The 27,071-nt window shown below is 37.8% G+C and overlaps 1 protein-coding gene across 2 annotated transcripts in view; it reads right to left on the minus strand.

Moving 5' to 3' along the window:
- The window catches only part of CCSER1 (coiled-coil serine rich protein 1), a 554,984-nt gene that overhangs the window by 189,011 nt on the left and 338,902 nt on the right, over positions 1-27,071 (minus strand). For both annotated transcript variants that reach the window (XM_045284207.1, XM_004703262.2), the window contains exon 6: positions 10,633-10,710. In XM_045284207.1, the coding sequence (XP_045140142.1) occupies positions 10,633-10,710 (78 nt within the window). The remainder of the gene's footprint in view (positions 1-10,632; positions 10,711-27,071) is intronic.

Here is a 27,071-nt window from a genome sequence, read left to right on the forward strand (position 1 = left end):
TGTGGTTTAAGCTTTTGCTGTCCGACTTCGTTTTTAAAGACGTCGCTGTGTCTGGGAGGGACTCTAGCAATGGCGCTCTTAAAATTCTCCTTTAAGTGTAAGTTTAAGCAGAAAGTCATTTTTGTACATTTCTCATACTTTTCTATGAAATGATTAAACAAGAGGCCAAAAAAAAATTATTTTATCTTCAACAAATTCCTTTATAAATTAAATACTTGTCAAATAAACCAACTTTTTTTTTTTTTAATTTACCCAAACATTCAAGGTTCCTATAGGCTATAGGATTTTACTAGTAGTAGTGCAACATCTTGACTTTCATTCATGGATAATTCCATAAGGATCCTCCTATCTTCTGTATTTGAATGCTACCAGCTTATTCAATTTATCCTGCAATATCCTCTGATTCGGCCAAGTGCATTATACAGTCGAAGTTTGTGTATCTTTTGGTAGTTTTCCTAGACTCTGCCTAACTCAATAATACTCACAAAGTAGATCCTTGAATTCAATTTTCCAATCATCTTTTAACAAATGTTTAATAGATTCTGTGTACTAAGTAAAGGACCTCTTTGGCTAGAGTTAGTAGAAAAATTAGGCCCCTTCCTCTGACAGTGGGGTAAAATAAGCGATTTTTTCAAAGGAAACATTCAATTTCTACCATTTGGAGAACCCTCTAAATTAAGAGATATCAAAAGCACTAATCTAGGTAATGCAAACAAAGATTAAAACCCTCATTGGGATTTAAATTTAAGAAAGGAACAGACTATATGATCTGAAGATCATACGGAAAGGGGTCAGTCATCATTTTTAGCATGCATTCATGTTGACAAGTTTGTGTGTTTCCTTTAATATTGTACACAGTCTTCAAATGAAGTCATATGGACAGTGTGTAAAAAAGATTTGGACTGCAAAATGAGGGTTGTATTGCAATGTGAAAGTATTCACTTCTGTTTCCAATTAAAATATTTCCCCCTGAGGTCTACTATGTCTGAGAGAAATTGCATATATTTTTTCATGAATTAAACAGAATTAGGTTTTTTATTTAATTTATGGAAATACAATTTTATTTGTTTCATTAGAGCACAGAATTGTCATTTGTCTTACAATAAAATCATTCATCATCAGTAATGCTGTTTGCAAAAGCCAAATAATTATCTTGAGGGCTTTTGAAAATTTATCTTGAGAGGGCCAGTAGAAGAAATAAGTTAATAGAAAATAATAATGTGCAAACCTATCCTAAATATTCATTTGATAGTTTTTATTTTCATTTCAATTTTAGTATCAGGGTTTATGATAAAAATTTAGTAAAATATTTAAATTGCCTGTCAACAGATTAATGGTAACAAAACATGGAACACCATTTATCCAGTAGGATAAATGAAATTTTATAGATGCTCCAATGTGGATGGAACTTGAAGACTTTATTCTGATATAAGGCAATCCAAAGAGGATAAATATTGTATGACAACATAAAATACAAGAAGATGAAAATGCCTATAGGCCCAAACTTATTAGTGGTGACCAAGGGGGCAGGGACAGGGAAAAGGGAGTTAAGAGTGACAGAAAAATATCACAGATTAAGGATAGGGTTGCCCAGCTGATAACTGTACAATGCTATCAGGAAGTTGTACACCTGTAAAAAGTTGATTTGGCAAAAACTATGTGGTAGATATACTAGTTTTTTCAGAAAGAAAGAGAGAGAAGCTGTTGAGCCTGCTGATGTGTAACCAAATGCCTCATGGAATTTGTTGCCTTTGTTTGTAGGTGTGTTAGTCCAGGTTGACTAGACAAACAGATCCAGAAAGCGTCGTATGTGTGTAAGAGAGAACTTTATATCAAAGAGCAATCGTATGTGGAGAAAATATCCCAGCCCAGTCTAGGCCAAGTCCATAAATCCAATAATAGCCCACAGGTCTGACACTAGTCCGTAAATTCCTCTTCGGACTCACGTTGCTCGTGCAGTGCTGCTGATTGCAGAAAGATCTCAGGTCGGTGGTTGAAAAGCATCACAGGGCTGTATCCACAGGTCTCTGCTGCCCGCATGGCTTGTTCAGGTCTCAGTCTAGCTCCATGTGACTTGTCCACACGACCATGAAGGCAGAGACAGAGAGAGAGTATGCCCCGCCTCCGGAGAGGAAGTTGCCAGAATCCTCATGAGAAGGTCACGCCCACAACGAGGCATCATCAGACTGTGACCTGATTGACAGGCTAGACTCCACCTTGTCACTCTTAATATCCTCAAGTTGGCATGAGATTATGCACCTCTACAAGTCAGATATCACCCAGTAGGTTTAGGGTCATGGTTTTACGGGACATGCCAATTAATTGGTCTAACAGCGTGTTTGGTGCTTCTACTTTTCCATATACTTTTTTTCTGTATTGTCTGAGCCCTTAAAGCTTGCAAATGGCCATCCAGTACACCACAGCTGTTCTCTGTACCCGAAGCAGGGAAAGGAGGGTCAGATGGAGCACGTGTAATGTGCAAACATTGTCCTCCGGGAACAACTGCCTTCTTTGCCACGAGGTCAGGAAGAATCACAGTGTTAGGTTGACATTCGACAGAGGACTCCTGCTCAAACAAGGTAGAATAGACATGCAAACACTCCTGCCTCCAGACATTTAGGAGCCATGGACTTTGGATGAACCCTTCAAACTATTGCCGAGATAACCCCTGCACCTCAACCCAAAATATCCCTTGAAGTCTTCCAAAAGCCAAGTCCTAGTTGACCTTAACTAGTTAAACAGCTGCGAGGACAGCACAGGACCGGGCTGTGCTTCATTCTCTTGGTCACAGGGTCACTATGGGTTGGAACTGCCTGCAGCCTTATGCTGGTTTACATAATGACAACAAAATGACAAGTGCCACTTGAAAGATTAGGACCTTGAGGGGACAGTGAATCCATGTGGATGGGCATCAACAACTCAGAAAAGGAGGGGCGAATGGCTGCACTAAGCAATAGCACCGCATTGTGCGTGTAGAATCTATTGAATTGGCATGAGTTTTGCTGTGTATATTCTCAACAATGATATAAAATCAAGATGACTAATAAAACAATAATACAACCTCCAATTAGTGATGAGTGACTCCCTATGCCTAAACCATTCGTAATTTATGGTGAATACTTAATTTCCTTCTTTAAATATGCTATTTCAGTACAGGCTGGGTAAAAGGGTTCTACATAAAACCACTACCACCACCACCACAACAACCAACCTCTAACCCACTGGTCATCAAGTGAATTCTGACTCTCAGTGACCCTCTTATTTTCCCCAGAGAGTTGCTGGTGGTTTTGCACTGCTGACTTCGTGATCCAAGGCCCAACGTTGCACTTACTATGCCACTCTTAGGTTTCTTGTCTAGTTCCCAGAAAAACAACAAAATCTGGAGATGGGGTCCAAAATGGGCTCCTCTGTACAAACACATAGCATGGATGTTGCTGCTTTTTCACTGCGTGGGAAGAGTATGTTTCATGTGACTCACCTCAGTTATGGCCTTTCTAATAAATCTTTCAACATGGTGGTAGACTCAGGGGGCCTTCAATACACCCTGTAACTCTTTACATAATAGAAAGATGTGAATGTGAAGCAGTGCATTTCTGAACTTAGTCTGTAATTGTCCTGGAGGCTCGCTCTTCCTTTACTTTTGGAACATTTGCTGATCGAGAATCCAACTGCCACATAAGAAGTGTAATCACTCTAAAGCCATGATCCAATGCTGAGGGAATTCTTGGCCATGGTGCTGAGAGAACTAGAGGCCCCTGAAGTGGGAGAGAGAGAAATAAAGAGGAAGGATGAAAGAGAGACTAACCAGCTTCCAGTTATTCCAGCCAGGTAGGCCCAGGTAGCGCACGTGTGAATAGAGAAAGTCATCTTGGAAGTTGTTTTAGTTGATTGTCTCTAGAGGAGAACAGCCAGTGAAACTAACATAGAGATACAGATGACATGCATATTGATAAAGGTAGATTTAAGTCGAGGAAATTTCTCATGCAATTGATGAGGCTGGCAAGTCCCAAATTCTTGGGCTAGAAGGCAGGCTGGAAACTTCTGCTGGCTCACAGGATTGCAGGAGCTGCTGAATCCAAAATGTGCAGGTAAGGCCATATGCTCAAGGCATATATAAGTTTATATGCGATGAACCAGAGATCAAGTGAGAAGGAATCAAAACAATAGAAAATTAGTTGTAACAGAACAGCTATTTAAGTATTGGATGCACATAATACCCCCAATTGATTGGCTGATCACATCCAATCATAACGACAGGTAACATTATATTACTTGATGCTGGAGCACTTGATGCTGAATCCAGTGCCTACCAAACGACTGAGATCAGAGTTGAACCAACTTGTCACATAAATTCAACTATCACAAGATTCTAGCCCACTTGAGACTTCTCAGCCACTGTCTGACTAGACCTACATGCAAAACCGCAAACAAGAATTGCTTACACGAACACATTAAATATACAAGATCAGAAACGATAGTAATAAATTTTTTAGGGCACTGAGTTTTTGAAAATTTGGTTACCGAAGCAGTAGATGAACTGAAACAAAATGTTGTATTCATTAAAAATAATTACTTATAGTACATGTTATAAATAATGAATCCTTTTAAAATTGATTCCCATTAGGGAAGGACATTGACGTCATTTTTGTATTTGACATTATTTCCTTAATGTAGCTTGATTCCTCAAAAATAAAATTACACTCTGATTATATATTCTAATAATCAGGCCATAATAATCACACACACACCCCCACCGCCTCTTGCTTATTTCTTCCACTAAGCCATAACCTACTTCCACACAGTTCTTACTTCGTAGTGACCCACAGGGCAGGTTGCACCTGGCCCATGGGGTTTCTAGGGTCACAAATCTTTGCAGAAACAGACTGCTCCATCTAGCCCCATGAAGGAGCTGATGAATTCAAATCACCAAGCTTCTGATTAGCAACGATCTTTTAACCACTGTGCAACCACAGTCTACTAAACACTAGGACGTCATATTTTAAATACAGAAGATTTATCTATGTAAAGAATAAAAATTTCTTCAGAAAACGCGAGGGGCCATAATTTTCTCTGCATTTTCCAGCTGGTACCATAATCCCAAGAACAAATCACTACCATTCCAAGCCTAACCCACCCAGTGCAACATACACACGAGACCTGATCTTAGCAGGCGATATTTAAAAGACACTGTGCTGAGCTAACTAGCCACAATCTCAAGGATCTGGTGGGGGAACAGGATTCAGAAGGATGCTTGAAAAACGAAGGAAAGCAGAATGCTCTACAAAACCTCAGTGCCATCGAGTCTCTACTAACTCATACCGACCACAGGGTAGAAAACTGCCACACAGAATGTCTAAGAGTTGGCATCGGAGGGTAAGCATTGGATTGATCACATGGTCTGCAGTTCAAATTCACCAGCCGCTCTCCAGGATAGAGATGAGGTTCACTAATCCTGTAAAGATTTACAATGTTGGATTCTTATCTTCTCTCCTGACGTCTCCAGTTGTTTCTCTATACATTATGCTTTAGTAAACAAGATAATCTCATATTTAGTGAACTAATCTGATATCCAACTTAGTGAACTGATGCTACAGCATATAAAGCATTGAACTATAAATGGTGTTTGGTTCACAAGACATTTTTTCTCAGTATTCTGATAGGCTGAAACTATATCCTATGAAAGGAAGATGTACATTTAGGAGATGATCTTACAATGGGGTTTGGGGAATTATAGAAATTTTTCCTGTGTTGTATTTTTTATGAAAAGATCCCATATGTTCTTATTGTGAGAGGAGTTGTTTTTTCCAAACAGCATTTAATTGTATTTACTGGTTTTCCCTTAAGACAAATTCATTATATTTACTCATTTTTACAAGATGAATCTGACATTGGAGCATAACGGAATACTCATGATTATAAAATGAATAACATGATTTTTAGAAATGAATGTTAAGCATTAATAATCATTGTAGTAAAAGAGGTATGGTTAAAACACATGTCTACACTCACATTGGAAAATAAAATAAAAGTGGTTGAGTACTATGATTTCTTTCATGTTGTTATGTACAACAGATAGGACTTACGTGATTTAAATTTAGAGAAATCCCACATATACAACTATAGTAGTAGCTTCAAACCTGCCTGTGCTCCTCAAGAGCCAGAGGAGGCTCTTTGTTCTCCTAAAGATTGACAGTCTCCAAAACCAAGATAGGGCCCCTGAGGAATGGAATTGGATCATTGGCAGTGGATAGTGGATATATTAGTCGATCAATTAGACCAAAATTACTGCTGTCCCCACCAAGCATTTACCACTTATCAGCATACACATGGATTTTCTCCTGTGCCTGGAGAAAAGGAGGCAGGAAGTAATGAGCTCAAGGTCATGCAGTAAGTGGAAGAACTGGGTTTCAGTCCAATGTAATCTCCTAACTCACCAAGGTTCCTAAATTGGATAACTAAAATTAGGGGAGATAAAGGCATGAAGTGGTTGGCTTACAAATTTTCATAGGTAAGGGAAAAAATTCACAGGATTATAGGGTTAAGGTATAGGTATTAATTGCAATTGTGAAGGTAGGAATTATATACAGGTGCCAGGTTGGCAAGGGGTGGATTGAGTTAGTTAATTGTGCCAGCCTGGCCGATCATCACATGTGGGGCTGGTTGAAAGGCGGAGGGATAAATGGGTGGTGAAGCCTCGCCTTTCGAGTTCTCGGGTCTCTTGTTTTGTGATGGTCGCACCAGGGTGCAGCTGCCTTAGCAGTTCCCTGCTTCAGCTTGCAAGATTGACTTCCTACAAGACATCCCAAAGGAGAAGCTACATGGACCTATCCCAATGCAGCCCTGGGTGCTGGAGCAGCCGTGTGGAGACCCCTGCTAGTGCTGAGCTGCTTATCCGTTCACTGACTCAGCTTTCCTACTGCAGTCGGCATCATTGCCTCTGTTTTGTGAGGTGGAGGACTTTGTGGACTGGTGTTGGGTTAATGGGTTAATGTTGGACTTGTGGGCTTGGGCAGCATTGGGTTGGGATGTTTTCATGATGCACCTTTTCTTTACATAATACTCTCTCTTATACATGAGTCGCTGTGGATTTGTTTCTCCAAAGTACCTAGACTAATACAGTTCCTAACTCTTCTCTGTTTTACTAAACGTATATGATTTTCTTAAAACAGAAATAAGTGGTCAATACAATAATCTTTTTTAAAAAGTATGAATTATCCAAAGCATTGATGCTTGATAGTGTCTCTTTTCTGATTTTCCCTCTACACTATTTATTTCACATAGTCAATAAGGGCAAATCAGAAAATAGATAAATTATCTATATTATAATTTGAAAAAAAGAGAAATTATCCAGTAATTTATAAAATATAGTTTTATATATATTATATAACTATGTTAGCATTTTGTACATTCCATATTCTATACATTGTGTATTTCATAGTTATATATAATTATATATCAACTATAAACCTTATATATGTATACAAATATAAAATTACATACATTACACATTATGTAGTTACATGAACAGAGTATTACACTTGATGGTCTTTCCCATATTAATCACCTGGCTTTTTTTTCAGTGATAATATTCAGTTTCCCCATTGCCTCTTCCAATTTACTCGCTGCCATTGAGTCAGTTCCAGCTGGTAGTGACCCTATGAGACACAGTAGAACTGCCCCTGTGAACCACATCTTTCTCCCTCAGAGCAGCCATGGGTTTGAGCCACCAGCCTGGAGGCTCAGCACAGAACCCGCACTGCCAACAGAGCTCTTCACATCCCACGGATGTCATCAATTTGGTTCGTGTCTTTTTCATCTGGTGATGTCCGATAGCAGCCATTTATGTTGTTTTAAAAAAGGTGTTTGAGATGTGGAATTCTTTCATCTTGCAAAATTCCATCATGTCATCTTCAGCTTCTTTTTTATGTTCATCCACATTTTCCAACTGGTGATCCTTCCTGTTTTACTGCCAATTTTGTATTTCAATGGCCCACCATTGTCGATGAATTTTGATTGTATGTTTGATCAGTTTCATACGGAAGATATTGGTAAAATCCTTTCATTTCTTCTTCACTAGCATTACTGTTGTGCATGAATTTGATAGGCATATAGGTATTACCCTATCCCAGATGATATTGTTCTTCAAGACAGTCTTAAAAGATCCCTCTGGATACTTCATGTGGTGACATTCCTCTCTCCATTCTTCTTCTCTGACGTTGTCGGCCGTATGCTTGCCCGACCCCAAACGTCAATGCCAGTCGATTTCAGCTGATTGATGATTAGGATATTGATCATTTCTGATGACTTTCAATTTACAATATTTGTACATTTCACTTTCTGATTATTTACGGATGTTTGCATCTGTGTCTTCTCATTTTGCGTGGCACCCCATCTGTAAATAAAGGTCCTGAAAGCTTTGATCCATTCATTTCCTTCAGGCCAACTCTAATGGAGGAGACAGCGCTTTCCCAGCACATGGAGGGCGTGTAAGTTGAGAAACTCACCTTTATTGACTAAATACGACAGTGCTCTTGCTGCTATTAATAAGGTTTTCAGTGGCTAATACTTCAGAACTGGACAGCTTTTACTTTCTTCCTAATGCCCCTTAGTTTGGAAGCTCTGTGGAAACCTGTTCTCCATGGGATGCTCTACTAGTATTTGAAATACCAGCACCACAGCCAAACTCATTACAACAAACTGACTGAGGAACTGTGGATAAAAAGAGTTTTATGCAAAAACTAGTTTAAAATTAACCATTGTGATTTAATTATATTGAAAACATTTATTTTATATAATAACTAACTTATAAACAAAAAAGTAGAAGTAAATGCGGAAGTTTGATTTCGTAATTTCAAAATTTGATGGTATAAACTTCTAAAAAGTAGTGGGATATTCTAATATATGGAGTTATAAATTATAAGTTCTTGGACATTTGATGTAAAAGGTCATGGCATTTCCCCCAACAAATTTTAGAAGCCTATATATTTATTTTTCACAAAAGAGTAAAATAAGAATATTACTGCTATATTGGGCATCAAAAGTCAATAACATGCACTGGTAATTTAATTTCTTATAAAAATATTTAAAAGTATGTACAGGGAGAAAACATTGATCTCTTATATCCTATTAAAGGATCTAAAATAACGACATGCATATTAGTTCTACATCAGCGAATACTGCAATAGACCTAAACTTTAAATTTACTGCTCTTAAAAAATACATTACATTTCAAGGTAAGAATTCATTATTTTCGATTAGAAGGAGAATTGCTTCTGATGAAGTTTTGAAAGTTCAATAAAAGTCTTGTTAGCTATAAGAGCCCCCAATAAAATGATCTTTAAAAATAAATAACTAAATAAAAAAACAAAAAAAAGTCTTTCTAACTATATGATGGCTTTATTGATTTTCTCCATGCATGCACTATAAGAGGGAAATACCAAGTAACACTCAACTTTGAAATATTACATTTTGCTGTTGAATTAATAAATCAAAGTCTTTTTTTATATAATTAGAAGATTGTTAATATTTAACAATATCCTGGCATAGAAGTGAGCTGTTAAAAACTATTACTGGCTATCATTAAGGAAAAAAGCATTTATAGATAAGGAACTGGACAGCCTCAATGAAATTTGTCAAAAGGGGAAAAAAATGAAACTCACTGTCACTCAGTGGATTCCCACTCATCACAGCCCATAAGATGGAGCAGAACAGTCCCCGAGGGCTTTCCACAGTAAGCCTCATCTTTCTCTAGTCAATGGAATTCATAGCCCCCTGTAATTTTCACTTCAGCAATACAGCAAATACTGTGCACCTTGAAATCGTGTCATCTACCATATTAAGTTGAATAAGTCATAGTTCTAAGATGAGAAAAAATTAATATCACATTTCCTTAAGATATGAATATCACAGTGAACTCAAAATGTGTGTCTACATGTTTTTATACCAAAATATGCCAAAATCACTGCATTCAATACATTCACATTATATTTCACGGTTTGAAGAAATACTACTATTTATAATAATTTTAAGAAAATCTAAGTATCTATGGTATATGCCTAAAATGGCTATCTATAAATTTAAGGTTAAAAGGAACCAGAAATCTTACAAAGCAAAATAAGAAAATCTTCAGATTTGTAACGTATGTAAAACCTCCTATATGGAATAACCCTATTTTTCATACATTTTTCATAAATATTATGTATTTGGGGACTGCTTTATCCATGGTTTTATTTAAACTATTATGCTACAAATATTAGGCAAGCAATTATTGGTACCATTGAATTTCTAAGGGGAATGTGATTTTTAGATGGAGAGTGAATTATTCATTCTAAACTTATTTCATGAATCAACAAACATAAAAGATGCTAAGGTTCTTATTTGTATGATATCAAACTATTACAATAAGATGTGTGCCTCTTATGTAAAGCAACATATTTCAAAAAATATTGGTTTGGATTTCAAACCTTTATTACTATTTGGCACACAGAATGATGAGAGGTAGAAAATCATTATTTGACAGTCACTTGAGTAGGAAGACCTTCACAGCATCTTTTAAGATAAAACTATTTTTAAATTAACCATTATGATTTAATTATCTTAAGAAGATTGAAACATTTTTGGTTTATGTTTTACCTTGAAAGTCAATGGCTCTTCTGTAAGAGGACTAACAGGAAGTGATGTGCTGCTACTGGCTGGGCTCATATCTGAACTCTGAAGAAAAAAGAAATAAAAAAGAGTTAAAGTGATGTACTTTTTCGGTCATTTCTACTATTAATTTAGAATCGACTTAATCACTTCCCATGTATCAGTATACAAAACCCAGGATTGATGACCCTATCGGAGCAACATTAGATGAGGGTTTCAGGAGGAGGGTTCTACAAAGCAGGAGGTGGGGTCAAAGGAGATGATGTCAAGGAGTCCACGAAGACAAAGAATATCTGGAAACTGATTGTGGGAGCAATTGTTCAATTCTAGTCATGATAGAACTACGGAATGATGGCATGTATGTATTAGATCCCAATTATTAAAAAAAAACTAAACTGTCTTATAAAATTTTAAACATCAAATAGATAAATAAAATGCAAATATGGAAAAGTTTAACTTTTAGTATATAGTGAATTATTTCTTATTTAAAAATATACTAGTATATCAATCTGGGAAATTAGTCAAATTATCACTTTTTAGTTAATAGTTCTAACACATAATAAATACGTTATTATATTTTGTGTTAGGATATAATTTTTGAATTATATTTGTTTAATTTATTATTTTAAATTTCCATTCATAATAAAACTATATCTGCAATGTTTCACTATAGTTTTATTTTTACATCTTTCAAATAGATTTTGAAGCCTGGGTCATAGCTGTTTCTTTTATAGAGGCTGTAGATATTTTTTTATTATGCAAGTCATATCTGCCATTAGTATAGAATTAGAAAATGTAGTAATATTAATTTTTTTCAAAATTTCATATCCACAACTCCTGGAGTTATACAAGCTCTCTTATTGTATTTGGCTTCATCAATAATTTCAGGGCAAAATACACATACACGTAAGAAAGTTATTGAAATGGTGTGCTAATACTGTACTATAAACATGGTCTTTTTTCTAGCTTTTTTAAAAGATAATCAATTATCTCACACTGATCGATATGTGGGGGGAGGAGGAAGAGGGAACAAAGAATACTTTATAATGTATTAAGGGTTAATGAGGGAGGGAGGGTGGAGAAGGGAGGGGGAAAATGAGGAGCTGATATCAAGGGCTCAAGTAGAAAGAAAATGTTTTCAAAATGATGATGGCAACATACGTACAAGGGTGCTTGACACAATGAATGAGTGTATTGATTGTGATGAGAGCTGTAAGAGCCCCGAATAAAAGCATTTATTTTTTAAAAAGTAAGTTAAAAAAAAACGTAATCAATTAAATCTCATTAAATAACAAATTAACCTGAAAGAGAGAAGTGTTTAAAATTGACCTGAAAGAGAAAAGTGTTTGTTGTAAGCTTATCACTTGCCGTTAATTCAATTTTCTAAAACCAGGAACAAGCCACTGACCCTGGGTACCAAAAGAAGTTATTTATTATATTCTCAACCTATTCCCTCGGAAGAATTCTTACATTTAAAATAATGAACAATAACGCAGACCTACATTTTTTTTCCCAGCTTGGTTTAAATTGTATTAATTTACAAATAAAGAACCTTTTCAGTGGAGATTAATGCACAAATAAGGGGTTACTTTTGATGCAGATACAGGGTCAAGAAGACAGACTTAGATGACTTCAAGGAAGAACAAAATAACACATTCAAAAAATAAATATTGTAAACGCTACTACTTCTAAGAGTTTGTTTTGAAATTGTTTTAAACTAATTTCATCCACTTATACAGGGAAGGAACTGGACTCTTAAAATATTAATTATAATGAAATTAGTTATAATTAGTTAGGTAATCATTTATAAGAAATATGTACTAGATATAATCAAACGCACTGCTACTGAATCAAGTCTGACTCTCATTGACCCATTAGGGGTTGTGAGACTGTAAACTGATGGGAGCACACAGCCACTTCCTTCCCTCCTGGTGGGTTTGAAATGCTATCCTTGAGGTTAGTAGTGCAATAGTATTCCTTAGAATAAGCCAACCAGGATCCATATATATAATCAAGATAGTCAGTATACTTTTCTATGGTGTTTATCTCACTTAAGATAATATGAAATATATTTGAGATGTATAAGCAGGAAACTATGAAAACTGAACTGACTAAACCAAAAGAAAATTAAATAGAACCTAAGTCCAATAAGAACCATATTGACATGGAGTCAATTTCCACTCCTAATGACTCTACAGGGTAGAGAAGAACTGTCCCACAGGCATTCAAGGTTAGCCACCCCCCACCCCCACGCCCACCAAGGTTGTTACCTTAGGAGAAGTGGGCTGTTGCAGCTTTGGCGGAGTAGACGGTAGGTTTCAACTGTTAGTAGCCCAGAACTTTAGACATTGTGACACCAGGGTTCTTATACCACTGAAGGCAGGGGCAAATACGTGTACTAGACAATCGAGGTGTTAGTTACTGAGTAATTTCTAAATGCAGTAAGATCTTAACCATCTCTTTGCTCAAACCTAGGAAATGTTTCCACTGCTGCCTTTTGCTATCTTCTTACACACGTGATGAAGACACAAACTCAAGCCTCTGAGCTACTTGTCTGAGCCTCAGACTCCCCATGAGAACTGGAGCAAGTGGGCTTGATTTAGAACTAGGTGACTTGATAGTCCCCTAAACGATTTGATACAATGCATTCAAAAGACATATAAAGGGCATTGAGTTGAAACAATTCAGAAGTTCAGCACATATTCTTGTAGAATCTGAAAGGTTGTTGGACGTCCATAAGAAGATAAACACAATACTAAGCTTCACTGACAACTTCTTTTAGGTTTGAAGCTTCTCACCACTTCCCAGAAATAACTGTGTCAATTTAAGGACTAGAGGCGGTGGAATCCAAAATTGGCATCAGAAGGCCCAAGTAGAATGAAAGCACCTTCACACCCAGCCCTTTCCCCGTTAGCTTCCCTGCGACCAGTGACTTAGGTGTTACGCCAATGTTTTCCCTTCGAGATAAAACCCGAACAGTAAACTTTTTGAAAATGCTTGAGATATCTCTGCATAATGACCTAATATAAAATTTAAAACCCAAGTTATGTTTTAAGATGTCCTTGATACATGCCTAAATTGGGTGGTCACTTTTTTTTTCCTAAGAAAATGCCATATTTTTACAAATATTTGTCATATTTTAGTATAGGAAGCCAGCATTCATTTCCCTTTCTTCATGAGGAAAATGTGTTAATTAGATTATAATATTTCTTTTTTCAATCTTTTTATTAGGGGCTCATACAACTTTTATCACAATCCATATATACATCAATTGTGTAAAGCACATTTGTACATTCATTGCCCTCATCATTCTCAAAACATTTGCTCTCCACTTAAGCTCCTGGCATCAGCTTCTCATTTTTTTCCCTCCTTCCCTCCCCGCTCCCCGCCCCCCATCATGAATCCTTGGTAATTTATAAATTATTATTTTGTCATATCTTACCCTGTCCTACGTTTCCCTTCACCAACTTTTCTGTTGTCCGTCCCCCAGGGAGGAAGTCAAATGTAGATCCTTGTAATCGGTTCCCCCTTTCCACCCCACCTTCCCTCCACTCTCCCGGTATCGCCACTCTCACCACTGGTCCTGAAGGGATCATCCGCCCTGGATTCCCTGTGTTTCCAGTTCCTGTCTGTACCAGTGTACATCCTCTGGTCTAGCCAGCTTTGTAAGGTAGAATTGGGATCATTATAGTGGGTGGGGAGGAAGCATTTAGGAACTAGAGGTAAGTTGTATGTTTCATCATTGCTACATTGCACCCTGACTGGCTTGTCTCCTCCCCGCGGCCCTTCTGTAAGGGGATAATATTTCTTATTAGCACGTAAGCAGAGGATGGAGGCAGAGGCAACACTGGGCTCAAACAAGAATGACGAGGATGGTACAGACCTGGGCAGTGTTCCAGTGGGTTGTGCAGAGTGCCACCATAAGTCAAAATTGACACAACAGCATCTCATAATTCCAAAATCGTGGTTTCTAATACCATTTTCTGATACAAGAAACCAAGGCTTGCTAATGGAAAACTATGTCTTGCTAATTGAAGTCCAAAATGAGGCAATGAGCATACAAGGTGACCCTGAAGCATCTCTCACAAGAAAAGAAGAAAGGAAGTGGTTATGGAAAGGAGGTGTGGGGACATGCAGGTCCATGGGACAAAGCAGTCAGCACGAAGAACTCCTAATAACCAAACCTGGGATGATCTGAGCAACACAATAAAGAGCATATTGTATTATAACAAAGTACAAAATAACTATCCGCCAGCCCATATTCTTATAAGCAATTGAATAAGTAAATGAAATGTATTTAATAACTTGAATAGATAAATATAATTTATTTAATCAGTTGAACAAATAAAGTAGGGAAAGAGAAACAAGTTCTAAGCTAAACAACCTCAAATAATTTTTAAAGATACTTGCTCTCATCAGGAGATAGAACTTTATCACTGCTCTCAACCCTCAGATTCCAGTAATAATCTTAAAACCCCCCACTGATCCGTTGGCAAGAACAGAGTCAGAAAGGGCTACAGAGACATGATGACCAAATATACTGCCATCTATCTCCTCAAGGGGATTCTGGCAGAGGAAAAATGGACATTAGGGAAAATGGGGGAAATCTGAATAAGGTGTTGAGTTAAATTAAAACAATGCACTAGTGCTAGTTTCTTAGAATTGGGATCATGATAGTGGGTGGGGAGGAAGCATTTAGGAACTAGAGGAAAGTTGGTAGGAATAAAGGCACTCTGGTAAAGTTAAGATGTTATCACCAGGGGAGACTGGATGAGGAAACTAACTTTTTAATTAACCTAAACTATTGAACTATAAAGCTTATTTTAACATTACCCTTATTAGCCATACAGCCCCGGTTTCAAGATTGTAATACATGCCGGCCATTATATTTGTATCTTCTAAATTTTCATGAGGGTTTTTATCATATTCATAAATACAAATTTTGACAGACCCGTTTATTGGGAGGCATAGTCTCTCCACCATGGCATCTTTTAAGACTATCTTGCTGAAAATGGATGCAAAATTGCTTTGCATCCTTTCGTGTTCCATAAGGGAATGTTGAAAGAAAACTCCAGTCATATGAAATGATCTATTTGTTTGAGTATGCTAGGGTGCTTGATAGAGTGAGTTTGTATTATTAATATTTACTGAATGCCATCATTCTATAGGACAGGTATCCATTAGTTATATTTCTTCTGCAAGCATAATTAATGGACCTGTCATGGGATTAAACACTATTTATAAAGATTTCTTGAAGTAAAACATTATCAATTTGACCAAATCTACTGGGTATATAAACAGATGACTACAAGTGAAATATTTTAATTTTTGAAGGCTTAGGGGTAAATTTGCACAGTGTTTGTATAACTTAATAAATTTAAATAGTCATCTAAATATGTTAACCCTATCTTCCTAAATGCATATTGAAAACATTGTACATGATATTGTAGTATGTTTCTAGCTTAATATACCTCTTGAAATATTATAGCACAGTTGTATGTCACTGAAATTATTAGTAACACTATGCATAGGGTATTTTAGATTTTCTATTGTATACATGGAGGAACCTGGTGACATTGTGGTTATGCGCTGGGCTGCAGACTACATGGTCAGCAGTTCATACCCACCAGTCCTCTGTGGGAGATAAATGAGTTCCACCCCTTAAAGAGTGACCCTCTCAGAAACTTCCAGGGGCAGTGCTACCCTGTGCAATTGGGTTGGCATGAGTCAAAATGGACTTGGCAATGAGTTTGATTTTTTTTTTTATATTATGCATGTGAAATTTTTCCTGAAATGTTTTTCTGTTTTATACATGTCACTATTTGGTGAAATTTCAGTCATTTATTCATTCAGCTTTTCAGCAAGTCCTGATTGAAAGCACATTAGACTTCCCTGTCATTAGACTGGAAATTTTATCAAACTGACCCTATCGGTAAAGCATGTTAGACTTGCTGTTGGCCCAAGAACTCAGTCAGAAGAGTATATCTAGTTCACCCTTGTTGGTGTAGTGGGTGACTCGCTGGGCTGCTAACTGCAAGATTAGCAGTTTAAAAACACCAAACACTCCACAGAAGAAAGATAAGGCTTTCTAGTCCAGTAAAGAGCTACATTCTTGGATACCCACAGGGGTAGTTATATTGTCCTAGAGGGTCACTATGAGTAAACATTTATTTGATGGCTTTGGGGTAGGGAGGATTGTTAACCAGCCTTGGTGGCAGCCTTGGTTGGGTAGATGTTAGACTGCTATTCACAAGGTCCAGGGTGCATATCCTTTAGGTGCTCCCTCAGGGAAAAAGAAGACTTTCTATTTGATAGACGTTTCCTGCCTCACAAACCTACAGGGGCCATTATATTCTGTGCTATAGGGCCACTATTAGGTAAAATCAATGGCAGCTTTGGAGGGATGGATAACTAATGAATGCTACTATGGGGTCTTTACCAAGTAGATGTTACAGATGACAATCACCAACATTAAGGAAATCTTCAAGCCATGCTGCTGGCCAAAAAAATCAGGAATTCTACTGTAAAAATAAGAGTAGTCATTCAGACACTAATTCTACTTATATTTTGTGCCCCATTTGCTTATTGTTTAACTAGTAATAAAAAGGAGAATAGCACAAATTAAATTCATTCTCTAAATCATCACTGCCATTTGTACTTTGATAAAGCAGTACTCCCTTATCCATGGCTAATTCTATGTTCTTCACATGAAAATGTAAGCTTTTTACTCCCTTTTTTTCTATCACCTTGTTAATATTTGTTGCTTTTGCATTCCAGAATCCAACTCTCTTTTCTATGTGAAAACATTTTTATTTTCCTTAAAATCCATGTTGGTATATAATTGAGGACAGAACAAACTCTCAACTGGACACAAAAAGGTACAGGAGCTAAATTATTTAAATGAATCTCACATCTAGGAGCTTTATAGATTTTGAAGAAGAGGGTCCTCTTATTCAGGGAATTCTAATTAGTTCTGCAAAACCGTGTTTATGTCTGAATCATCAGATGCCATCAGTATAAGCAATTTCTCCATTAGTAAATCCAGAATAAAAAAATAAAGAGAAAGAAACCATGTCCTAAGAATGAATATAACTTTTGGGATCCAGCTGTATATAAACTATCTCAAAAGACTGTGTGCTTAAGAATCAAGATTCCTTGCTAACAAAGAATAAGCACACTCATTGAGGTATTATAAATGTTGGAACCTAAATTTTAGAATTGACTAACATATGTAGAGTGGAGATCTATATTTTAATCCATAATATTTTATATGATCTCTCTCGTGCATTGAGTCCATGCTGACTCATAGTAGGCTTATAGGACAGGGTAGAACAGTCCCTGTGAGTTTCTGAGACTGTCACTCTTTAAGGGAGTAGAAAGCACCATCTTTCTCCCGAAGAGCAGCTGGCAGGTTTGAACTGCTGATCTTGTGGTTAGCATCTTAACTGGAAACCACTATGCCCCTGTGGCTCCTATTTTATGAGAAAGTGAAATAATTTACTAATTATGTAGGGACTTGTGTTTTGGCTTTTTAAATTTGGAGCATCATGAGATTTGGTTAAAATAAAAATCAAGGTTAAAAGAGTGTACTCTATTAGTCCAAAAAACCAAATGGATCATGACAACCTTATTCTCCATGACCCTGAGACCAGAAACATTGGATGGCGCCTGTCTACCATTCATATCTGCTCTGAAATGCAGCGTAATAAGAGGTTCTGGACAGGGTGGGACAAAATTTGTGGAAAAAACTCAAAAGTTAAAAAAAAACAACAGGTGGGCTGTGCACTTCTGACACGCTGGTCCTTAGAAACCCTTCAAGTGTGGAATTGGACTCACACCTGAGGGTGAAATGTCAGCCAAGTGATGTTAACACAGCTTGTAAGATGACCACCACCACTAGGGAGGTCAGCATTCATTAGTGCAATTATATCAGATTAATAAGCCAGGATTTGCCCAGGGATCAAGCACAGAAGGCAGGGATCAGGAAGAAAGGACAGAAGGAGACGGTAAACACAAGGAGGAAGTAGAAAGGAAGTGCTAGCACAATTAGTAAATTAATGAAACAGTAATGATGATTTTCCTAATCCTTTTATATGGCTGCATAATATCCCAATTTATTGATGTATCTTGATATAATGAACTCTTTCTGCATTGCCACTCCTTGACTAATATAAACTCAATAATTTGATACCATATGTAACTGTATCTGTAAGAAAAATTTCCAGATGTGAAAGTACTAAGCCGACAAATATCTGCATTTGGAATTTTGAACCAAGAGGAGTCGACAGATATTTGCATTTGGAATTTTGAACCAAGAGGAGTCTAGCTGCTGGCCAAAAACTTACCTGTGGTTTTTCAGGCCTCACCATAGAGAATTACAAAGGCTCTCATCCCTCAGAAGAAAAGCTGCCCTTCATGCACAGCCAGAGCCCTGCAGGCCCTGGAGGTTGTAGTCAAGGACTCCGCCCCATTCCTCCTCCCCTATCCTGTCCTGTTTCCTCTGCATCCCCACCCTAAACACCTCCAGAGAGAGGGTACTGTGCTGAAGATTCTTTATCAAAGAGAAGTGGAGAGAAACCTAGAAGACACCTCTCACCAGTCTGAAAAAACAAACAAACAAACATGTTTCCATGCTTTACTCTCCTCCCTTGGCCCCTGGGCCCATTGTTTGATCCTTCCCCAAGGAGTCAGGTCCTCAAGTCTGTGCTGATTGACTTGACTCTCACTTGTAGCACTCCCTGGGGATATATGGCATCTTCATATTCAATCCCTAGCTCATGGGCTGCAGTAAGTGATTAAAGGTACTTGCTTGTTAATTTTATTTTGGTTTAGTCTTAATTTTGAGAGCCCCGCTCAGCTCTCTGAACTAAGTTCAGTTCCCTGACAAAGTCTATTGCTTACCTCCCTCCATAGAGAATATCTCAGTCTAGACATCCGCAAGGAGCTTGAGAGCGAACATGTCCCAGGAGGATCACTGTGCAGTGTCTACCTGAAAGCACCATTAGTACATATCCCAAGGTAAATAAAAAGCTCTGGTTGAATTTCACCTTCCTGATATCTCACAGATATTTTAGCTTTGTTAAATCTTTTTTGCCTGCTGTCAATAACCCAAGAAAGTTAAGAGGACTAATATCCCCAGTCGGATTGGAACTGTGGAAGCTTTAATGTTTTTCTCCACTCTGATCTTGTAGTATAAATCCAAGTACTAAGCTCTTCTTTAAGTCAAAGGTAAATCAAACCACCTCCATACCCTAGAATAAACCAAATTAATGGGTTCAAGTAAATAAAGAGCTAGCTAATTTATTCCAGGTGAATCCCAAAGATAAATGGGAAATTGGGCCTTAGTTTGAAAGTTCAGAAATCATATCAATTCACCTTGTGATGGGTTGATTTTCTGGGGATTATTAAAAATAACTACATGAACACCAGACTGTATTTTATAATTTATTAGTCAACTTAGTAATATTGAAAACTCGGTTTGGCCTAAGATCTGTGGTAGTAATCTACTTGACTTCTTCCCTTTCAGTGATTGTATTCACTCAGAAAGAACATTATCAATAGAAAAGGTTTTGTTTAACATAACATTAGCCAAAAGTATTTGGATGTTTTCAGAGGGCACCATGGTAAATGTGTAAAGGAGTAGAAGTACACATCATCTAGAATTAGAGCATCTTCTTCGAGCAGTACTAGGGCCCCACCTCAATGATAAAATGTATATTATCTCATTCATTATATACTATAAGCATACTATAACCATAATTGTTTCACACAGAACTCCAGGCAACATAATTGAGGAGAGAAAGAACGAGTCTTAACAACAACATATTTTTAAATTCATCTCAATTTTTGTTGTTGGTAGTATTAGTTACTTCAACTGTGATTTTGCTTAATCATTTTATCTTTATTTTGTTTTGTTTAGCTTCAAGATTCAGAAACTCCATCACCTTACTTTTTTTTCCCCTGGAAGTGCTTTACATTGGAACTTTAAATCCCTACATTTCTAAATTCCTGCCTACAGTCACTGAAAGTCAAATTCTAGTTTTAGGCCTGAATGAGTTAGATTGACACATTAGCCCCAACAATGCACTCAAACACACCAAAGACAATGGTGATGGAATGGGAACAGGAAGTACTGCGTTCTGTTTCCCATGGGGCCACCAGCAATCAGAGTGGATTTAACAGCAACTAACAACCACAGCAACAGAATTCCAGCCACAGAAACCTAATCTCTGTGGCTGGAACCAATCTTTGTGGATCTCCTTAGTGCCTTGGTCTATGACTTGAATCCCCATTTTAAAAGAGTCAGTGTTTTCTTAAACATTCTTGGTATGTTCAGGTGCTGTCAAGAAATCTAAATTATGGGCTCATTTTATGACCAACACTTAACAAATAGTATTGAGAACATCCTGCAAACCAGATACAGTGATTTTTATCTAACACAAGAATAGCCTGCCTTATCTTAACTTCATTTGAGGATACAAGCATAAAAGGAAAAGATGATGTAAAACTAGTTCGATACATAAATAAAAATCCTTATATTCAGAAGAATCATTGTAAAAATATACAGAAAATATTTATTCTACCGAGCAGCTGTGCAGCTAGCTTTCACTGTTAAGAGTCTGAGTAATAGATTTAAGATGTAAGATCACAAATGGCTTTAACCTAACAGTGACATACGGAGGCTTTGCTAACAGGTAAAGAGCTATTGTTACCGTCTTGAGGTACTTAAGAGATGGTTTATGGGATGAGTAGGCCTCAGAACAGCCTCTCAAAGCCACGGACCTCAGAAAAGACAAAATGTGGCTTGTTCCGTGCCATGAAGTCTGCTGTCTCATAGAGAACTAAGGATCACAGAACAAAGCACTTCCTGAAGCCGCACCATCTTCACCACCATTACTGTGAGTCCATTGTTGCCGCTCCTGTGTCAATCAATGCACCTTATTGAGAGGCTTCCTCTTTCTCACTGCCCTTCCCTCCACTTTATCAGGCAGGAGCTCCTGTTGCAGGAACTGTTTCCTTTGGATAAGACGTCTACAATATATGAGATCAAAGTCTCCATCCTCATTCGAAAGGAACACTGACTGTACTCCTGGAAGACATATGCGTTTATTCAGGCAGTCCATTCATTATTTCTTGCCAAACCATAATTCAAAGATATCAATTATGTGCTGATATTTCTTATTCGTTGCCCAAACTTCACCTGCAAATGAGGTGAAGGAAAAGAACACACATCAGTGAGGCACACCTTAATCCTCACTGTGACAGCTTTACTCTTTGACACTTTAAACCGGTAGTTTGTAGCAGATTTGTCCAATGCAGTATACCATATGGTCTCCTGATTGCTGCGTCCATGTGCAGTAATTGTTCCCCTAAGAAAAATCAAATTCGTGGCCATCTCAATGCTTTCTGTAAGTATCACGATGTTGGTTCTTGGTTCAGTTGTGAGAATCTGTATTTTCCTTATATTGAGGTGTAATCCATACCGAAGACTGTGGCCTGTGATCTTCATTCATTAGCATGTCAAGGCCTTTCTATTTCACACAGAAAGATCGTGCCATCTGTCTGTCACAGGTTGCTCATGTATCTGATGCTCGGTTCTTCCTTACGTCGTCCAGGTCTCAGCTCTTTGCTCAGTATGCAGATAGAAGAAATAAAGTGGAAGAATACAATCAGGACTCACACTTATCTTGCTTTTAGTTAATCAATAGCCCTTGTTCTGGTTAAAAGACTGCCTCTTGTTTTAAATTAAATACACATGTGATCACAATTATATTAAGTCTTGTGGAATTACCATTTATCACAATGTTATCCATAAGTTCTTATGATATGTACCACTGGATGCTGCTATTTAGCCAATAAAACATAGGGACTAATTCCACATGTAGATGACTACAAAAATGTGTTCTTTTCAGTTTAGAAGGCGAGAAGTCTGAATTCAGAGCCTTAGATGAAGGCTCTCTCTGTTGACTCACAATTTAGGAGGACTGCCCTTATTTCCTTTCACAGGTGTGGACCTAGTATTCCTGGGAAATTGCCATGTGTCTTGCCACCAATTTTCCCGAGGTGGAAAAGGTTCCCAGCACAGGTACTAAGCTCTTCTTTTTTGGTGGTAGTAAGTCCTTCTGTCTCTGTTCACTCATCTCAAAAAAGAGTGACTCAAAATACCTTTGAATCCTATAGATTACATCCTTCCACATAATATAGCTGCTTCTAGTCTTGTCTCATTAACATAATACAGTATAGGTGAGGATTTACAACACATATGGTAATCACACCAAATCACAAAATGGAAAATGATAATATATACTGAGAATCATGGCCTAGTCAAGGTAATATATACATTTTGATGGGGCCCAGTTAAAGTCACAGCACTATGCTTCCGGCATTCTCTGCTTCCGGGCAACAAGATTCATCTGACATCAACATGACAGTCCTTATTCTGCACATGGGTACCCTTACCCAAAAAACGTGTGCCAGGATTCCCAAAGGTACAAGGGGCTTTGGCTTCACCATGACGATACAAGTGAGCTTTTCATTCACAGAGTTGGCGGATGTATTGTTGACATGGAGGGGAAAGAGCAGCTTCCATTTTTGGGGTTTTAATGCTTGTCTGAAACATTTTTTTCATTGCTATGGATTTGATACTGACTCAAAACGACCCCGGAGGAGAGGGTGGAACTGCCCCTGTGGGCTTCTGAGACTGTAATCTTTACAGGACAAGAAGCTTTTAAACTGCAAGGATGCTGGGTTCTGGGTAGGCTACCTGGTCTAGTGTGCTTTTAGCTTTAAGGAGTGCATGGTGAGCCTGGGAGGTTCCGCAAGGTATCTTGCAATTGGTAGACAGCTGCGTGGGTGGATCCCAATGTTTCCAGCCTCATGGCATTGGCTCCTTTAGTTAATCCCAGCCTTTTGAGTGCAGACTGGATTTAGTGGCTTACTTAACAGAAAGAAAATACTGAAGAAGCGATGTTAAGAAGATAGCAGAAAGGCAAAGGTGGAAGGAGTTTCTTACAATGCAATGAGAGATAGCAATTCTTTGGATAGAATGTTTCAGTGGAAGTATTGAGTTCTCTGTGTATTTCAAAATTAAAAATGACAAATTTTCCCAAGTGTTTGGATATGGGGCTTGAGAGAAACATAACAATCCAGGATGACTCCCAACGGATTGCTGGAGCAAACTGGAAGATTCAGTTGAAATTTGCTGGCAACATTGTAGAAGTATACTGGAAGTGAAAAAAAAATCAATAATTCCATTCATGAAGTTAAGAAATTCTATTAAGACATTGTAATAAAGATGTGAAGCAAGCACTTCGTTATCCTGCAGCAAAAGGGTAGAGAGTAAGATAATTGAAAATAAGTTAATAAACAAGTGCTCACCTAGTTGAGAGGTCAGAGTGCTGTAAAGATCACTGTTTGAGGAGCACTAATGAACATGAGTGAGCATCTCTACTCTCCAATGGATAGTAGAGGGATTCTGATGAAGACTGCAGTAGAGGCATAGACAGGAGCTTCAGGTCAAGAGTTACTAGATTGACATGTGGCATAGTAGTTGGGAAACTATGAAAAGTAATTAGAATCCTTTCCTTTTTGCTACACGATATGAAGTGTGGTCATGAAAATAGATACTGGCTAGTTTATGATCCCTGAAAACCAAAATCACTTCAAAAATAAGTCTTTCACAAATCCTATATTAATAGATGAAAAGATACGTGGTATTTTCCCTTTGGTAAATATATCTAGGACAAATCTAACCATTTATTTTTTTCTCTAACATATGACTTTGCTGAATATAATATTTATTTTATTACTTATTTTTTTTAAAAATGTCTCCACACTTAATCAAGATATCAAGTGTCACCAAAATTTGGTAGTGTCACCAAAATCCTTATTGTGGAATCCTCATTATCTAAATGATCACCTGAACTATCCACAATCCTGTCACAAATCTCAATGCTAAGGCCAGCATTAGGTTGTGTTTTGTTTGATTTTTCATGTACCACACAGAAAAACACAAAACAAAACATCTTAAGCACTGCCTAATGGAGGCATTCACTCTTTTGCTGAACACCTGCAGCACATTATCTGTATCCTTTTGAAAATATTTTAATACTCTGACTTTTTTCCTTTCTTAATTTCTGAACTCCTTTCTAGATTCCATGCACCCTGCAGGTAGTGCATTATCGTACACATATCTTGCACATACGAGTATATCCCTCATAATACTATGAGATTTTCATATTGTATGTAATTCAAAAATACTTGTGTAATGGACCATTTTCAGTGGGGTATGGAACTCTTTTTGTAAAAAATTCCTCAAGTCATTCTAATTTGCCATCAGGATTGCAAATCATTATGCTATATAAACGAATACATAATAAATTAATTAATGTTGATCTAGGATATATCTTTTGAATGTTGTCCTAATGGGAGGAAGATTTGTGCAAGTAGCAGACACAAGACCAAAGAATTGATACCTTTTAGTTAGACTGTTGGCGAAGAATATTTTATATGCATGTGGGCTGTCAGAAGAATGAGCAAATCTGTCTTTGAAATTTTACAGCCACAAAGTTAGAAACCATGAGGAAGAGACTTTGTCACATGTACTTTGGGCACGATATCAGGATTGGGTAGTTTTGTTGTGTTGTACACAGGCCTACTATGAGTCAGAACAAACTTTGTGACACCGCAGAACAACAGCCTCAGTGCATAAACACAAATAATGGCAGCAATGGATTGGAACCCAACACAAATGTGGAGGGGGTTGGAGGGAACAGTGGGTGTCAGAATAGGTAGAAAAGAATTGATCCTGGAGGTTTGGGATTCCTCCTTCATGGCGTATAGATTCATCTGACGTCAGCAATAAAATCTTCCATTTTACATCCTCTTCTACACTTGGAGGACCAGAAACTACTTGTGAAGATAATGTAATCAGCTAGAATGTTCTATTAAATATGTTCGTACGGATGCCTTACTGCAAAGATTCTAATTCAGTAGTTGTGTTGCTAGGTGCCATCTAGTCAGTTGTGACGTGTAGAACTCCATGTACAACAGAACAAAACACTATCCAGTCCTGCACCAGCCTCCCAAGCGTTCTGATATTTGAGCCCATTATTGCAGCCATTATGTCATCTCAACTTAATATTATTATTATTTTTTGGATTTTAATACATAGATCATTCCATATTTTAGTCACACCAACTAGAACTGGGCAATTGCTACCATAATCAGTTTCCAAACATTCTTTTCTACATGGTCTCCTTGACATCCTTTCCCTTTTACCACCGCCACCACTGTGCCCCCACCACTTATTCTACTGCTGTGCCTGTAGGTTCATCAGGCCTAGGTTTCATATACCTAAAAATGGAAACGCATATAACAGCTTCAAGAGGGTGGCCTCCATTGATATACACCTCTAATATATACTCTATTGTGAACAAACAAAAATCAAACAATACAGACCAAAAATACACACACACACACACACACAAAATTGGAAACCAGATAAGGGCCAACATGCATCGTAGGAGGATTACTGACAAAGTTTTAACTGTTCAGGTCAGATTTATACCTTTAATCTTCTATATTCGTATCTCCCAAGCACTCTGTTTAGTGACCACTTTTCTCCCACCCCTCAAATTTAGTTACAGGGAGTTCTCTGGAAGCTTATTTCCTATGTAGTTCCATAAATGTATCTTGGACTCCCACTATTATCCATCGCCTTCAGCACACTGGATTCTCACAAGTTAGGCGATACTGATTCCTCCTTTGACTTCAGATAATATGGATTCTAGTCTTTCAGATGTGATGAGTCAAAGTCAGCCTCAGCAAACAGCAAGGGCACTGTGATTGGTTCACACAACACCCTTGCTCAGCCGGTGGCTGTGCCTCTCGGATCTTCAGCCACATGTGCCCGCAGCATTTGCTTCCATGGTCCAGGAAGACAGCCCATTTGTCCTCTCCCAATTCCATAGTCCTGGGCCGGATGAGAAGATGCCCCAGAGTCTCGGCATTGCTCCCCTGAATCTCTGTGCCACAATTGATGGTGAAATGATGCTTAATGATCTCTGCAGATTACGGCGAGATCTTGGAAGGGTTCTGCTAGAGCAGTGGTTCCCAACCTTCCTAATGCCGTGATCCTTTCATACAGTTCCTCATGTTGTGGTGACCCCCCAACCATAACATTATTTTTGTTGCTACTTCATAACTGTAATTTTGCTGTTATGAACTGGGCGACCCCTGAGCAAAAGTCATTCAACCCCCAAAGGGGTCGCGACCCCTAGGTTGAGAACTGTTGTTTTAGATGGTCCTGTAATCATTTTCTGTGTCCTAGATGGCTCATCTATACAGAGGAATAGCGTTGATGGAGACGTGGTTTCTCATTTAGCTGAGCATACCCTCAAGTAGAATGAAGGATAGTGTCTTGATTC

The sequence above is a fragment of the Echinops telfairi genome, unplaced genomic scaffold (genome assembly GCF_000313985.2).
Source record: "Echinops telfairi isolate 266 unplaced genomic scaffold, ASM31398v2 ScPeMD7_7468;HRSCAF=8506_0, whole genome shotgun sequence".
Classification (NCBI taxonomy): Eukaryota; Metazoa; Chordata; class Mammalia; order Afrosoricida; family Tenrecidae; genus Echinops; species Echinops telfairi.